This window comes from Artemia franciscana, chromosome 2 (genome assembly GCF_032884065.1).
Source record: "Artemia franciscana chromosome 2, ASM3288406v1, whole genome shotgun sequence".
In the NCBI taxonomy this organism is placed as follows: Eukaryota; Metazoa; Arthropoda; class Branchiopoda; order Anostraca; family Artemiidae; genus Artemia; species Artemia franciscana.
Genome location: NC_088864.1, coordinates 26,977,090 through 26,993,271, shown reverse-complemented (window position 1 = coordinate 26,993,271; position 16,182 = coordinate 26,977,090). Strand labels below are relative to the sequence as shown.

General features: G+C 38.1%; 1 protein-coding gene across 1 annotated transcript in view; it reads left to right on the top strand.

Annotated features, from left to right (window-relative positions):
- The window catches only part of LOC136039421 (sestrin-2-like), a 75,581-nt gene that overhangs the window by 35,655 nt on the left and 23,744 nt on the right, over positions 1-16,182 (top strand). Inside the window, exon 4 of the mRNA XM_065723158.1 lies at positions 5,415-5,707. Coding sequence (XP_065579230.1) covers positions 5,415-5,707 — 293 coding nt within the window. The remainder of the gene's footprint in view (positions 1-5,414; positions 5,708-16,182) is intronic.

Below are 16,182 nucleotides of genomic sequence, written 5' to 3'. Positions count from 1 at the left end.
CCGGAAATGCCCGATGATCTTTGATTTACGGGAAAAATATTTCCATGGGATTAATTTGATGCTTCCTGGTATTCTGCAAATAGTAACCCAACCACAATATTTCGAGTGGGAGTGTATAAAAGAGAAAAAGTTTATTTGAGCCCTACGGCCATACACAACATGATTCAATGATACAACACTGCATAGAACTCACACTCAATATAAAACAATACTTATTTTCATTCACTGGAGCTCGACTGAGCCTCTCCCGCCTTTTCCACATATCGTACCATTTTGCATATGGTTCCAAGCTTCGAAGACCTCAGGACATCAGAAGTAGCACCAACCGATGGTCCCACCAAATTTCATCCTTAAGACTTTCAAGCTCCTGGCACGCCATGAGGAAATGGGCTAATTTATTATCCTCAATTCCGCAATACCCACACTTACCATTTGGACCCTTAATTTTTTTTTTAAATCTCTATTCCCTATGTACTGGAAGGCAATTTCCCCTCAACTGGATCCATGATTTTAAATATTTAAAAGGTAAATTTAACTTAAAGTAATATTCTTCCCCAAAAATGTCTGGTTTTACTATATTCTTTCATTGTTTCCGACGAACGTACTAAACAACCCCACTCTTGTATCTCTTTTTCTTTCAATCTTTGCATAATTTCTGGAAGGCATTGTGTGTATCCGGGTCCGTTTCCTTCCATCCACAAATAAGAGAGGCCTAATTTGTTAAGAGATTTGTTGAGTCCAAGTAGTTTTCCTATGAATTCGAAGCAAATCATTATAAGCTTGTTTAACCAATCGGTCCTCAGGAAGTTGGGTTAATATCAGCCAAAATTTAAATACTTGATAAAGCCGGTGCAGTTTCAGTGAGAAGATGCCGAAGTCTCCTTTGATAAGCTGGTTGTGTGTTGTCTGGTGCAGCCCGAAAAGTCTTTTGTAGTATCTAAATTGGACTGATTCTTGCTTATCTGCGGCCTCCAGGCCCCATAGCTCAGCTCCGTAATGGATTGCCGGTTTAATTTTCGAATCAAATATTTGCTTAAACATTTTTAATGACTTTGACTTTTCACTAGGTCATTACGTAATATTGCACCCACTGCTGCTTTCCCTCGCTTTGACATTTCGCTCAAATGTTCCTTCCAACTGCAGTTAGTTGTCAGGGTAAATCCCAGATATTTCGCCTTTTCCACTACCTCAATCTCTTGTCTTTTGAACCGAAATTTCTCATTCTTAACTAAATTCCTTCTTCCTCCTTTATTGAAGATCATTATCTCCGTATTCCCAAGGTTTAGACGTAGTTTCTTCGATTCAAGATATTCTGCCATCAGGTCAATCAAAATTTGTAGTTCACGAGCTGTTTTCGCTACTAATGCCATGTCGTCGGCGAACAGCAGAACCGAAATCGTTCTGTTGCCGAGCTTAACGGTTGAGGCCCGTTTTTTCTCCAAGAATTCTACAATGTCGTTTACGAATATTCCGAATAGCTGAGGTGACAGGGCGCTTCCTTGTTTCACACCTCTTGTCTGTACAAATATCCTTGAAACTCCTTTTCCAAACACTCTAACGCCTGCTTTTGTACTTCCATACATATTAGCTACCAGCTGTGCAAATTGACCTGATTGTCCAATTTTAATTAATTCCATTATTAGTAATCCCCTGTCCATGCTTTCGAAACCTTTTTGGAGGTCTTTTCCCGGTTTGACCATCTGGGGGGGGGGATTCGGAAAAAATAGAAAAAATGAAGTATTTTTAACTTACGAACGGTTGATCAGATCTTAATGAAATTTGATGTTTGGAAGGATATCGTGTCTCAGAGTTGTTATTTTAAATGCCGACCGGATCTGGTGACATTGGGGGAGGGAGTTGGGAGGGGGAAACCTAAAATCTTGGAAAACACTTAGAGTGGAGGGATCGGGATGAAACTTGGTGGGAAAATAAGCACAAGTCCTAGATACATGATTGACATAACCGGAACGGATCCACTCTCTTTGGGGAAGTTGGGGAGGGGGTAATTCTGAAAAATTAGAAAAAATGAGGTATTTTTAACTTACGAACGGGTGATCGGATCTCAATTAAATTTGATATTTAGAAGGATATCGTGTCTCAAAGCTCTTATTTTAAATCCCGAACGGATCTGGTGACATATGGGGAGTTTTGGGGGGGGCTAAAATCATGGAAAAAGCTTAGATTGGAGGGATCGGGATGAAACTTGGTGGGAAAAACAAGCAGAAGTCTTAGATACGTGATTTACGCAATTGGAACGGATCCGCCCTATTAGGGGGGAGGGTTGATTCTGAAAAATTAGAAAAAATGACGTATTTTTAACTTACTAAGGAGTGATCGGATCTTCATGAAACTTCATATTTAGAAGGACTCGTAACTCAGATCTCTTATTTTAAATCTCAACCGGATCCAGCGTCAATGGGGGGGGGGGGCAGTTGGGGGACCGGAAATCTTAGAAAATTCTTAAAGCGGAGAGATCAGGATGAAACTGGATGGGAAGAATAAAAATCTGTCTAAGATACATGACTGACATAACCGGACCGGATCTGCTCTCTTTGGTGGAGTTTGGGGGGGGGGGGGGTAATTTGGAAAAATGAGGTATTTGTAACTTACGTAAGGGTGACCAGATCTTAATAAAATTTGATGTTTAGAAGGATCTTGTGCTTTAAAGGTCTAATTTTAAATTCCGACTAGATCCTGTGACATTGGGGGTGTTGGAGGGGGAAACCGGAATTCTTGGAGAATGTGAAAATTGGGGTATTTTTATCTTACGAATAGGTGATCGGATCTTAATGCAATTTGATATTTAGAAGGAATTCATGTCTCAGAGCTGTTATTTTAAATCCCGACCGGATCTGGTGACATTGGGTGGAGTTGGAGGGGGACATCTTGGAAAACACTTGGAGTAGAGGAATCGGGATGAAGCTTGGTGGATAGAATAAGCAAATGTCCTTGATACGTGATTGACGTAACCGTACTAGATTTGCTCTCTTTGGGGGAGTTGGGGGAAGGGGTTCAGTGATTTGGTGAGTTTGGTGCTTCTGGACGTGCTAGGACGATGAAAATTGGTAGGCGTGTCAGGGAGCTGCACAAATTGACTTGATAAAGTCGTTTTCCCAGATTCGACCATCTGGGGGGCTAAAGGGAGAGGAAAAATTAGAAAAAAATGAGGTATTTATAACTTAAGCATAATTTTGGCAAGAAATGATGAAACCGGTGGCTTTTTTTGAATCTAGACGCTGGCAGTTCTCATAGATTCAAATGTCGGAGATTGTCCTAGATGTGCAGCTTTGAAGCCTGCTTGCACCTGGGCTGTATATTTAGTGGTCTAACATTTCTTGGGGAAGTTCGCTTTGGTCAAAGTTACCTGTTTGATCGAAATTTCAATCCATTTTTGTCGAGGTTGTTTATCACAACTTTGTTGGGCCTTTAGAGGGTCTGAATCCAGTTTTCATTGTTGCTTATATTGGTCTGCTAATGCGACCTGTGATTCAGAACTACTGCAGCACTTTACGGGTTTGTCCCTCAACAGTGGCCCTCCATGCGTCGAGGTGGGAGAAGGCAGTTTTAAGCTGACAGAAACAACATTTCGGAGTGGTGTACATAACACACAGCAAAGGAGTCAAGTAAATCAATATGGAAATTGATTTAATAGGGGAAGTCAAGATACACTTCAATTCATCCTCGAAGGTTGTTTTGAGGGTGTTTCATGACAGCTGGCTATTGATTTGACTTCTTCATGAATTAATATCTTCCGCCAAAAAACAGAAGGTTAAGCGACGAATAAATTTTTTTTCACCACTTCGGTGGAGGGGGTAGCTTTAGGGTCAGAATTGTGCTCATGGCTTTTAAAGACTATCTTTAGGAGACGAGTGCTTCCCACATGTTAGTGTACTTAAATCATCTAAGTTGTCTTGACGTGATACTTTTCCTGAAGTCTTTACAGTTGTTATTGTCCGAGCTGCGTACCTTTATCTACATTCTTTCGTAAGCTGTTGAACCACAAGGATCGGGACATAGACGTAATTTTATTTTAGCTTATTTATACTAAATACTCTTTTAAGACTTTCCTCGTGACTCAAGGCCTACAGTTTTTTACTGTTTTAATTAGTGTTTGGTTTTGTTTGCATATTACCTGAGTTCATTTGCCATAAGTACTGTAATATTAGATATTTTTTGCGTAGACAAAGATGAATTTATGGAGAGAATGAAATTTGTATTCAATCTTGCAGAGTCATAACCTTCAGTGTGTATGTACAAGGCTTCATTTAGCATCACTAGTTTGCTTGTTGGATATAAATAATAACAGGAGTAATGCCACTAATTTGGTGGTGATCAACTAAATATTGCATGATGACCCCAGAATACCGTCTAAGACAGCTAAAATAGGAAATCCCGGATGACGAAAGGCATAGCCAAAGTTTACCATCCTTCGTTATTATTTTAGGCATGACGAGGAGAGAAAGTTTCAGTACAGTATATGAAAGCAAAACAAATATAAAAAAGGAAGATCCCCATTTTTGTAGTAGTTGTCTGTGAAAAAAGAAGGAAAAATTGATGCCTATAAAATTAGGACATGTTCTTCCCGCGATCTCTGTTGGGCTTCAATCTACTTCTCACTGACGTTTCTAATCTAAAATTGAATAAGTTTAGGAGTTTATGTTGCAAATGTTATAGGCCTCTCGTGTATTTAAATACATCTACAATGAACTTGTTCAAACTTTTGAAAATATTTTGCGGACTTTTCCGAACATAGATTGACGCTAATGAAAACCAGGAAATATTGTAACTGGTCTGATAAGAGAAACTGACTGCTATGTATAGAGATATGCGCTTTCGCAGGAATTTATGTCCTCACCCGAGACTATGATTTAGTCCACTGACTCTATTTTACATTTCAAGTTATTTCGTTTTTGAAATTTTGATATTCTTTGACTTTCAGATTGTCGATTTGCCCATGTGAATCCTCGATCTAAATTTAATTAGTTAATGATTAATTGATGTTGATGTCCTTGTACTACATGTAAACCTTTTAATAATGTTTATAATTTTGTATTTCATATTTCTAGAGCAAAGCTCATTGATCTACTCGTAATAACCAATGAAATTCAGAAAAAAAATCCTTCACCAGAGACAGCTATTAAAATACAAACAATTTCGGGATATTCGGATTTATCTATCACAACATATGTCTATAGAAAACGTTGCGCATATCCGAGGACCTACAGTTAAAGAACAAGGTTCTTCCGGCGGTTTGGAATATCATCTGTCCACACCTAAAGACATTTCATACTCCCCTCTTACGAAAAATTGCTGTTATGGCAATCTTTCTACATGGCGGTCAAGGATTCCAGATAATCTTAAAAGGACAGAATAGTAGGGAGAAAAAAAAGTAGAAATTGGAATTATTTTTGCAGGCTTTAACTCATAATGGTGGCAATAACGACGCCTGGTCAATGGGTGAGCTTGTCCAAGCAATCGTCATTCTTGCACATTATCACGGGGTTTGCAGTTTTGTCGGTGGAACTGGTTTAGCTGAAAGCTGCACAACCCCGTTTAAAGAATCTCCACCATCATCCCCAGTGACTGAGGTACCCCCCAAATCTGCAAATGGTTCTCCAAAAGATATTGGATTAGATGCTCTTATGCTGAAAATGAGGACTTTAGAGAAAAGGCAAGAAGAAACAACCCTGGAAGAACAACTGAAAAGGTGAGAAACGATAAATATGATTTGATAAGTATTCATCCTTATAAGACTCAAATGGTTCAGTAAAGATTCGTTAATGGAAGGCCGATACGAACAAATATTTTGGCAAGAGTCTGCTTATTGTTAAAAATAAAGTACAACAAGAGCTAAGAGCTCATATGGCACTTGTGACGAGGTTGGAAGAGCCAAGAGCTCATATGGTATGAGCTCTAGCAAAATTCCAAGAATCAATAGATTGCTTTAAAGGGAAAATCAGATGCTTAATGCCGGTCGGGATTTAAAATAAGAGCTCTGAGTCACGAGGTCCTTCTAAATATCAAAATTCATTAAGATCCGATCACCCACTCGTAAGTTAAAAAACACCTAAATTTTTCTAATTTTTCCTCTCCCTTCAGCCCCCCAGATGGTCGAATCGGGGAAAACGACTTTATCAAGTCAACTTGTGCAGCTCCCTGACACGCCTACCAATTTTTATCGTCATAGCACGTCCAGAAGCACCAAACTCGCCAAAGCACTGAACCCCACCGCATAACTCCACCAAACAGAGTGGATCCAGTCCGGTTACTTCAATCACGTATCTACGACATTTATAAGCGTTTTCAAAGATTTCCGGTCTCCCCCTCCAACTCCCCCGAATGTCAAAAGATCTGGTCGGGATTTGAAATAAGAGCTCTGAGATATGAGTTCCTTCTAAATATCAAATTTCATTAAGATCCGGTCACCTGTTCTTAAGTTAAAAATACCTCAATTTTTCTGATTTTTCCAAATTAACAACCCCCAGCTCCCTCAAAGAGAACGGACCCGTACCAATTATGTCAATCTCGTATCTATAACTTGTGTTTATTCTTCCCATTAAGTTTCATTCCGATCTCTCCACTCTAAGGGTTTTCCAAGATTTCCGGTTTCCAAGATTTCTGTTTCCCTCCTTCAACCCTCTAAGTCCCCGGATCTGATTCGAATTGAAAATGGAGCATCTCTAATTTTTCCTCTCCCTTCAGCCCCCCAGATGGTCGAATCGCGGAAAACGACTTTATCAAGTCAATTTGTGCAGCTCCCTGACACGCCTACCAATTTTCATCGTCATAGCACGTCCAAAAGCACCAAACTCGCCAAAGCACTGAACCCCACCACCTAACTCCACCAAAAAGAGCGGATCCAGTCCGGTTACGTCAATCACGTATCTACGACATTTATAAGCGTTTTCCAAGATTTCTGGTCTCCCCCCCAACTCCCCTGAATGTCAAAAGATCTGGTCGGGATTTGAAATAAGAGCTCTGAGATATGAGTTCCTTCTAAATATCAAATTTCATTAAGATCCGGTCACCTGTTCTTAAGTTAAAAATACCTCAATTTTTCTGATTTTTCCAAATTAACAACCCCCAGCTCCCTCAAAGAGAACGGACCCGTACCAATTATGTCAATCTCGTATCTATAACTTGTGTTTATTCTTCCCATCAAGTTTCATCCCGATCTCTCCACTCTAAGGGTTTTCCAAGATTTGTTTCCCCCCTCTAACCCCCTAAGTCCCCGGATCCGAATTGAATTGAAAATGGAGCATCTGAGACCTAAGATTCTTCTATATATCAAGTTTAATTAAGATCCGATCACCTATTCATAAAATACCTCGATTTTCACGTTTTCCAAGAATTCTGGTCCCCCCCCCAACTCCCTTCAATGTCACCGGATCCTTCTAGATTTCAAATTTCATTAAGATCTGATCATCCGTTCGTTATGTTACAAACACATCATTTTTTCTAATTTTTCCGAATTGCCCTCCCCCCCCCCAACTCCACCAAAGAGAGCGGATCCAGTCCGGTTATGTCAGTCACCTATCTTGGACTTGTGCTTATTCTTTCCACCAAGTTTCATCCTGATCTCTCCGTTTTAACCGTTTTCCAAGATTTCCGCCCCCCCCCCCCCCTAATGACACTGGATCCGGTTGGGATTTAAAATAAGAGATCTAAGTTTTGAGGTCCTTCTAAATATGAAATTTCATTAAGATACGATAACTCTTTCGTAAGTCAAAAATACCTCATTTTTTCTAATGTTTTAGAATTAACCCTCCCCCCAACTCACCCAAAGGGAGCAGATCCGTTCCGGTTATGTCCATCCCGTATCTATGACTTGTGCTTATTTTTCCCACCAAGTTTCATCCCGATCCCTCAACTCTAAGCGTTTTCCAAGATTTAAGGTTCCCCCTCAATTCCCCCCAATGTCACCGGATCCAGTCGGGATTCAATATAAGAGCTCTGAGACACGATATCCTTCCAAACATTAAATTTCATTAAGATCCCATCACCCGTTCGTAAGTTCAAAATACTTCATTTTTTCTATTTTTTCCGAATTATCCGACCCCCCCTCCCCCCAAATGGTTAAATTGCGGAGACGACTATTTCTAATTTAATCGTATCCGGTCCCTGATACGCCTGCCAAAATTCATCGTCCTAACTTACCTAGAAGTGCCTAAAGTAGCAAAACCGGGACAGACAGACCAACAAACCAACAGAATTTTCGATCGTTATATGTCACTTGGTTAATACCAAGTGCCATAAAAATTGACCGGCATATTCAAGTATGTTAAAGATGGGACTTTAATTGGAGGAGAACTAGGGAGCCATACATCAGTCTTAAGTTCGTAATGGGATATGAAATACACATTTTCTGCAGTATTGAACCTCCCCCCCCCCCTAAAACAAAAAAACAAAAAAAAACAAGAAAATAGTATCTTTCTTCCTCTTCAAGGAAACACAGTGCCTGTTAAAACTACATATGTTTAGAAACTCAATTTACACTTCGGTGAGTTTTAAAAAAAGCCATGTACCTTGTTTTATCTGAATTCCCTTTAGCTAACCCGATGATGTATATAATTTCAATGGTCATTGTTTTATTTGATTTTTCCCTGACCTCAAGTAGAGATCTTCCAGCAAAGTGAACGCTGTGTCATCCGCAAACGCAGTTTGTTATAGCTTTTGGTAAGTAATATTGTAATGTGTAATCGTGTGTCAGGGACAATAATGGTCTAAGAACCGAGGCTTGTGGAAGACACAACAAACTAGCGGAATACACTTTAATGCTTGTATTAGCAAGGGGGACTGCTATACTCCTTCCTCGTAGATAGGATTGAAATCGTCGTAAGGAGAAGAGCTGAGTTAAGTGCCTTATTTACCCCATCCATGAGGTAATGCACGGTGTCCGATGTTGAAGAAAATCGAATTTTGTTTCGTCACTTGTTTCAAATCTATCAAGATAATCATGCAGGCGCTTGTGAACAACTATTAGTGTAGCTTGGAAACGAGGGGAAGAATCGATATTAATTCTGTAGTTTGATCGGTCCTTTTTGATTCCACCTTTAAGTAAGGGTTTAATTTTGCTTGCTTCAGTTCTTACGGGAACTCCCCAGTTTCAAGCGATAAATTGATGAGAAACTCCTGACAAGGAAATATATCAGGAGGACACACTTCAATTATTTTAGATTAAGTCCATTAAATCCAGTTGAATCTTATTTCAATGCTTTTATAATCTTCTCAAGTTCTCGGTCACAAAACTTCCCAAATTCAAAGGAATGTTTTTTTCCTCGGTCCTCAGCATATGAATTACTTGCACAAATATTACTGGTATCCCCAACTTGTTTTTTACTAATTGTACGCATTTGAGGAAAAACTCGCTAAACTCATTAGCGATTTGATGGTCATATATTATTTCACTACCAATAATTAGAAGACTCTAACGAGCATTTTTATAGTGTCATTCAGTACCCCCTTTAACACTCCGTTTATTAGTGATAAGATACCTTTAATGTCCCTCTGCTTTTCTCTGAAAGCTTCGGTGTTAAATTCTTTCCCTCTTGTTTTCCGTAAATGATTGACTTTATTTTTGTGCCTTTTAAACTTTTTTAGCTTTGCATCAGAAAAGCAGTCTAAAATAAATTTTGCATATTTTTTTTATTACTATTAAAGATGTTTTATTGAATCTGCTAAGTACAGCTTATAAATATCAACCTATAATAAGGCATACATAGAGGTAGACTCGATGCTTCTCCTTTTCAAACAGTTCGTGGTAACGAACTGTAGTAAGGAGCGATCCGGCTCAATAGTAACCAAAACTCTAAAAAATTGAATTTTGATATCAATAGCTGCATCAAAAGAATCGCATTTTAATGTTGATTTTAAATATATAATTTTTATCAAGTTTAGTCTTACCCATCAAAAGTTACGAGCCTGAGAAAATTAGCCTTATCTAGGAAAATAGGGGGAAACACCCCCTAAAAGTCGTAGGATCTTAACGAAAATGACACCGTCAGATTCAGCGTCTCAGAGAACCCTACTGTAGAAGTTTCAAGATCCTATCTACAAAAATGTGGAATTTTGTATTTTTTTGTCAGAAGACAAATCACGGGTGCGTGTTTATTTGTTCGTTTTTTTTTTTTTTTTTTTTTTTTTTTTTTTTTTTTTTTTTTTTTTTTTTTTTTTTTTTTTTTTTTTTTTCAGGGGTCATCGTATCGACCAAATGACCCTAGAATGTCAACGAATGTTTTCGTTGACATTCAAGAATGTTTTTTCCTAAAGTCAACGGATCAAAATTTTGAGATAGCCATTTTGTTCAGCATAGTCAAAAACCATAAAAACTATGTCTTTGGGATGACTTACTCCCCCACAGTCCCTGGGGGAGGGGCTACAAGTTACAAAATTTGACCAGTACTTACATATAGTAATGGTTATTGGGAAGTGTGTAGGCGTTTTCAGTAGGATTTTTTGGTTGGGGGAGGGGTTGAGAATAGGGGGATAGGCTGGGGGAGCTTTCCATCGAGGAATTTGTCATGGTAGAAGAAAATTTCCATGAAGGGAGCGCAGGATTTACTAAATTACTTCGTATATGAAAGGGGCTGCTTCCTCACCAACATTCCGCTCTTTACGCTAAAGTTTTTTACTGTTTTAAAAAGAAGAGTTGAGAGAAAGAGTCAAACTTTAGCGTCAAGAGCGGGATGTTGGTGAGGAAGCAGCCCCTTTCATATACGAAGTAAGTTCTGTTCGTTTTAAGTTTTAATTTTGCTCCTTACTTTCAGTTAAAAAAAACTTGTTTTTTTTTATTTAATCACGAGAAAGGAACCAACAACAATGAAAAATGTACACTTCTCAAAAAGAAAGAGAAAAGAAAAAAAGTAACCGAAGAAAAAAAATAACTGGAGATAGGGTTGATAGTCACCAAATAACTTAGTTATTTGGTGACAAATAATAACTTTTATTATTTTAACATTTATTTTTTACTTATTATTTTTTATTATTTTAACAAATATAACTTTTATAATTTAACTTTTTTAAAACAAATAATAACTTTGTTTTTTGTTATTTGATAGTCACCAAGTCTCCTTTTCACGAGAAAGGAACCAACAACAATGAAAAATGTACACTTCTCAAAAAGAAAGAGAAAAGAAAAAAAGTAACCGAAGAAAAAAAAATAACTGGAGATAGGGTTGATAGTCACCAAATAATTTCAACATATTAGAATAATCCGCTACTGGAAGCTGAAAGAGCCATTTTCTTTAAATTCTTTTATAGGTAAGCACAACAGAATGGCTCATTTTAAATGCTGCATGATTGACATAAACGGAACGGATCCACTTTCTTTGGGGTAATTGGGGGAGGGGTTAATTCTGAAAAATGAGGTATTTGTAACTTACAAAAGGGTTACTAGATTTTAAAGAAATTTGATATTTAGAAGGATCTTGTGCTTTAAAGTTCTAATTTTAAATTCCGACCAGATCCTGTGACATTGGGGGGAGTTGGAGGGGAAAACCGGAATTTTTGGAAAACGTGAAAATTGGGGTATTTTCATCTTACGAATAGATGATCGGGTCTTAATGAAATTTGATTTTTAGAAGGAATTCACGTCTCAGAGCTCTTATTTCAAATCCCGACCAGATCTTTTGACATTGGGGGGAGTTGGAGGGGGAAATCTTGGAAAAAAACCCTTGGAGTGGAGGAATCAGGATGAAGCTTGGTGGATGGAATAAACAAATGTCCTTGATACGTGATTGACAGAATCGTACTGGATCCGCTCTCTTTGGGGGAGTTGGGGGGAGGGGTTCAGTGTTTTGGCGAGTTTGGTGCTTTTGGACGTGCTAGGACGATGAAAATTGGTAGGCGTGTCAGGGAGCTGCACAATTTGACTTGATAAAGTCGTTTCCCAGATTCGACCATCTGGGGGGGGCTAAAGGGAGAGGAAAAATTAGAAAAAATTAGGTATTTATAACTTACGAGTGGGTGATCGGATCTTAATAAATTTTGATATTTAGAAGGACATCGTGACTCAGAGCTCTTATTTTAAATTCTGACCGGCATTAAGCTTCTTATTTTCCTTTTTAAATCAATCTATTGATTCATAGAATTTTGTTAGAGCTCATACCATATCTCTTGGCTCTTCTCGCCTCGTCAAAAGTGCCATATGAGCTCTTAGATCTTGTTTTAAATCTTGTCATCAGCAATTCTTGAAAGCTTTGCTGAGTATCACCCAAATTTGATGGAAGTTAATAACTATTGTCTTAGTTAGGTCCTTCGAGTTGTGTGCTTTTCAGACGTCTGGACACAGTTTGTCCTGTGTGTCGGGTACGGAAGTGACCCTGCACCATTTCCATCAGGACATTTATCGGAAGGAAAATTCAGATCCCTACTAAACCTTCGTCGCATCTGATCTATCTTTCTTTGGGAGGGGGGTGGGTATGATTTTATGTATATTTTTGTCGTCAGCATAATTATTAGTGGCCAAATATAATGAACCTGTCCAACAGCTACAGTTGTTGTTTAGATTACTCTTGCTCGATCTGACTTGTGTGAGGTAGGGGTTGCATTCTCTGCATCCTTCAGAAAAGTGTCTCAGTTAAATGGAGCAGGTATGACCAGCTGGAATTTTAGTTTTTTCTCTGAAACCTGGAAGTTCGCATAGCTTATAGGGCATTCGCTGCTAGAAGCAAGTTAAGTAGCTGCAGAAAATCTTCCAGGTCACACAGGTAATCAAAACTGAACACACAGATTTATGAAATGTAGTCTTTATTATGTCAGTAAAGCTTATTTTGGAATCGTCAGATGCCACAACTAGTGAAAGATCATGAAAATACTTCTTCCTCTGGTTGCTTGCGCTATTTTCCATCTATAACCTATTGGTTACAGGAGATGCAACTCTTCCCCGTATCGTGGGACTGGAGAGCTTGTTCACTTTGGTTTTCGTTTATTTTCATGATTGTGTAACTAGCAGAAATTAACATGACTAGGGCTGATAACCCCCATGCCTTCTCAAGACCAAAACACATTTGCGCATTACTGAAAAAATAATAATAAAAAAAAACAATGACTGTGGATTGTCAGTTTAATTGACATATACTGACATTTCTTCCTTAAAGTTTTGATAATTTTTCATTTATGAAAGTAAGAAAGCTGAAAACATTTCAAACGTATTTTGTTTTCAGTAAAGCGCAAATTATATTATGGTCTTCAGAAGGCATTGGGGGTATCAGCCCTACTCATGTTAATTTTTGCTTGTTTTGAGTTTGACCCGGTTATTATTGTATGAATTAAATAAAAAAAATATGTTTAATATTGTTTTATTTTTGGACTTTAATAACTTAAAAACTTTTAAAATTTTAAGGAGTATGAATCAGTATTCTAAATTTACAGTCCACAGCCATTTTTTTCAGTTAAGTTCAAATTATGTTTTGGTCGTGATAAGGTATATATATATATATACCTTATAACTTACCTTGCCTTCAGGGCTGTGGGGAGTCATCATTCTCAAAGATATAGTTTCCGGTTCTTTCAATTGCGTTGAACAAAATGGCTATCTCAAAATTTTGATCGGATGTATTTGGGGAATTGATGGGCGTGGGAGAGGAGTAGTTGCCCTCCACTCACTTTCGACTATTAAAAAGGTTATTGGTCCTTTCAATTTCCAATGAATGAGCTGTTTTCGAAGTTTCTACGACAACAAATGTCCATCTCAAAATTTCGTTCAGGTGCATTTTGAGAAAATACGAGGTGGGGGGATATCCACCCTCCGATCACTCTGAATCTTAAAAAGGGAACTAGAAATTCTGATTACGAATCCAGTCAGCCCCCTCCGAAGTTTATACGATCACCCTTTCTATATATACCTTATATGCCCCCAGAGTTTAACTATAACTCTTGCCCTGAGAGCTGTGTAGGGATTGTCATCCTCAAAGACATAAGTTTCGGAACTTTCAATTTCGTTGAACAAATAGCTCTAGCCCTTTAAATTTCTAATGGAATGAGCTCTTTTTGAAGTTTCTACGACAACAAATGGCCATGTCAAAATTTTTATCAAATACATTTCGGAAAATACGAGGTTTGGGGGTTATCCACCATCCGATCACTCTGAATCTTAAAAAGGGCACTTGAACTTCTGATTACGAATCTAGTGAGCCCCCTCCGAAGTTTATACGATCAACCTTTCTATATATACCTTATATGTCTCAGGGGAATAACTTACAACTCTTGCCGTGGGAGCTGTGTATGGGTTGTCATCCTCAAAGACATGATTTTCGGAACTTTCAATTACGTTGAACAAAATGGCTATCTCAAAATTTTTATTGGACGTGTTTGGGAAATGGTAGGTGTGGGAGGAGGAGGGGGGTTATTTGCCCTCCAATCAGTTTGACTATCAAAAATAGCTCTAGTCCTTTAAATTCATAGTGGAATGAGCTCTTTTTGAAGTTTCTGCAACAACAAATGACCATCTCAAAATTTCTATCACAAACTTTTCGGGAAAAATGAGGTTTGGGGGGGGGTATCTACCCTCCAATCACTCTGAATCTTAAAGAGGGCACTAGAACTGCTGACTACGCATCCTATGAGCCCCCTCCGAAAATTGTACGATCATCCTTCCTGTATATACCTTATATGCCCCCAGGGCATAACTAATAACCCTTGCCATGAGTGCTGTGGGGGAGGGGGGTGCCATCCTTAAAGACATAATTTCTGGACCTTTCAATTGCTCTGAACAAAATGGCTATCTAAAAAAAAATTGTTTCGATGATTTTGAGGAAATTGTGGGCGTGGAAGGGGGGTCAGTGGCCCTCCAATCACTTTTGACTATTAAACAGGGCACTAGTCCTTTCAGTCTTCAGTCGATTGAGCTCTTTTTGAAATTTTTACGACAACAAATAGCCATCTCAAGATTTCTATCTGATGCACTTCGAGAAAATACAAGGTGTGTGTGTGAGTATCCACCCTCCAATCACTATAAATCTCAAAAGGTCACTTGGCCTCTATTTAGCAATGCAATGAGCCCCCTCCAAAGTTTGGACGATCATCCTTTCTATATAAACCTTAAATACCCCCAGGGCATAGCTTACAACCCTTGCCCTGAGGGCTCGGGGGGGGCTGTGATTTTCACCCTCAGACATAATTTCATGCTATTTCAAATACTTTAAACAAAATGGCTATCTCAAAATTTTTATTCAATGTGTATTGGGATATAGTGGGCATGGGAGGGGGGCTGGTTGCCCTCCAATCACTTTCGACTATTAAAAAGGGCACTAGCCTTTCCAATTTCCAATCGAATGAGCTCTTTTCGAAGTTTCTACGACAACTCCTTCGATACAAAGTGCCCTGATCTAAACAAAAAAAAAATACATTGTGCCCACATCGCTCTTTACTTAGGCTGCTCTATTGCACTGCCTATGATCGAAGGACGATACAATATCTACGATTAGTCTGCACAACTTCATATAGCTATTTGCTATTTGCCCGGGCCTTCGGTGTGCAGAAAGCCATGCCTGCATAGCGAGAGGGATAAAACTGTATTTTTTCGTATAGTATATTTTATAATATTATAATCTTTTATTCCTAGCACGAAAAAGCTTTAATATATGTATTTTTGTATCTAATTTTATTGAAGTAGGTTAAAGTGCAACAATAATCTGCAGGTATTTTTCAATTTTTAATTTAATTTGTTATGGAAATTTTTAGAGCAATGTCAATTAGGTACAAAGTTTACTTAGAACCGGTACTGCAAATGACCCAGATAATTATATTTATTTTATCAGAAAATTTTCTTGGATTTCTAAATTGTATGCAGTATATTTGCAGTGAGTCATTTATCTCTAATTTAAGTTGTTCATATTGGATACATTAACCAATGTCAAAGGTTGATCGAAATGCTGATATCGCTAACAAAGTTTTGTTTAATATGTTGAGTAAAGAATTTTTTTTGTTCTTGATTTGTGTATTTAATTTGCTTTTTGCATATTAATAGTCTTTTAGTACTTCAATGGTCTAAATAGTCTTACGTATAATAATGGTCATCCGGTGTTGGAATAACATTAACTCTGTTCACTAAAAAACTATTTGACTTGTAATTTGATTTGTCTTGTTAAGTCAAAAGGATATAAAAAAAGAAAATCTTTGCGGATCCTGTAATATATCACGTGCATAAATTTTAAAGTCCGCTTTGTTAAATTACGATAGTAG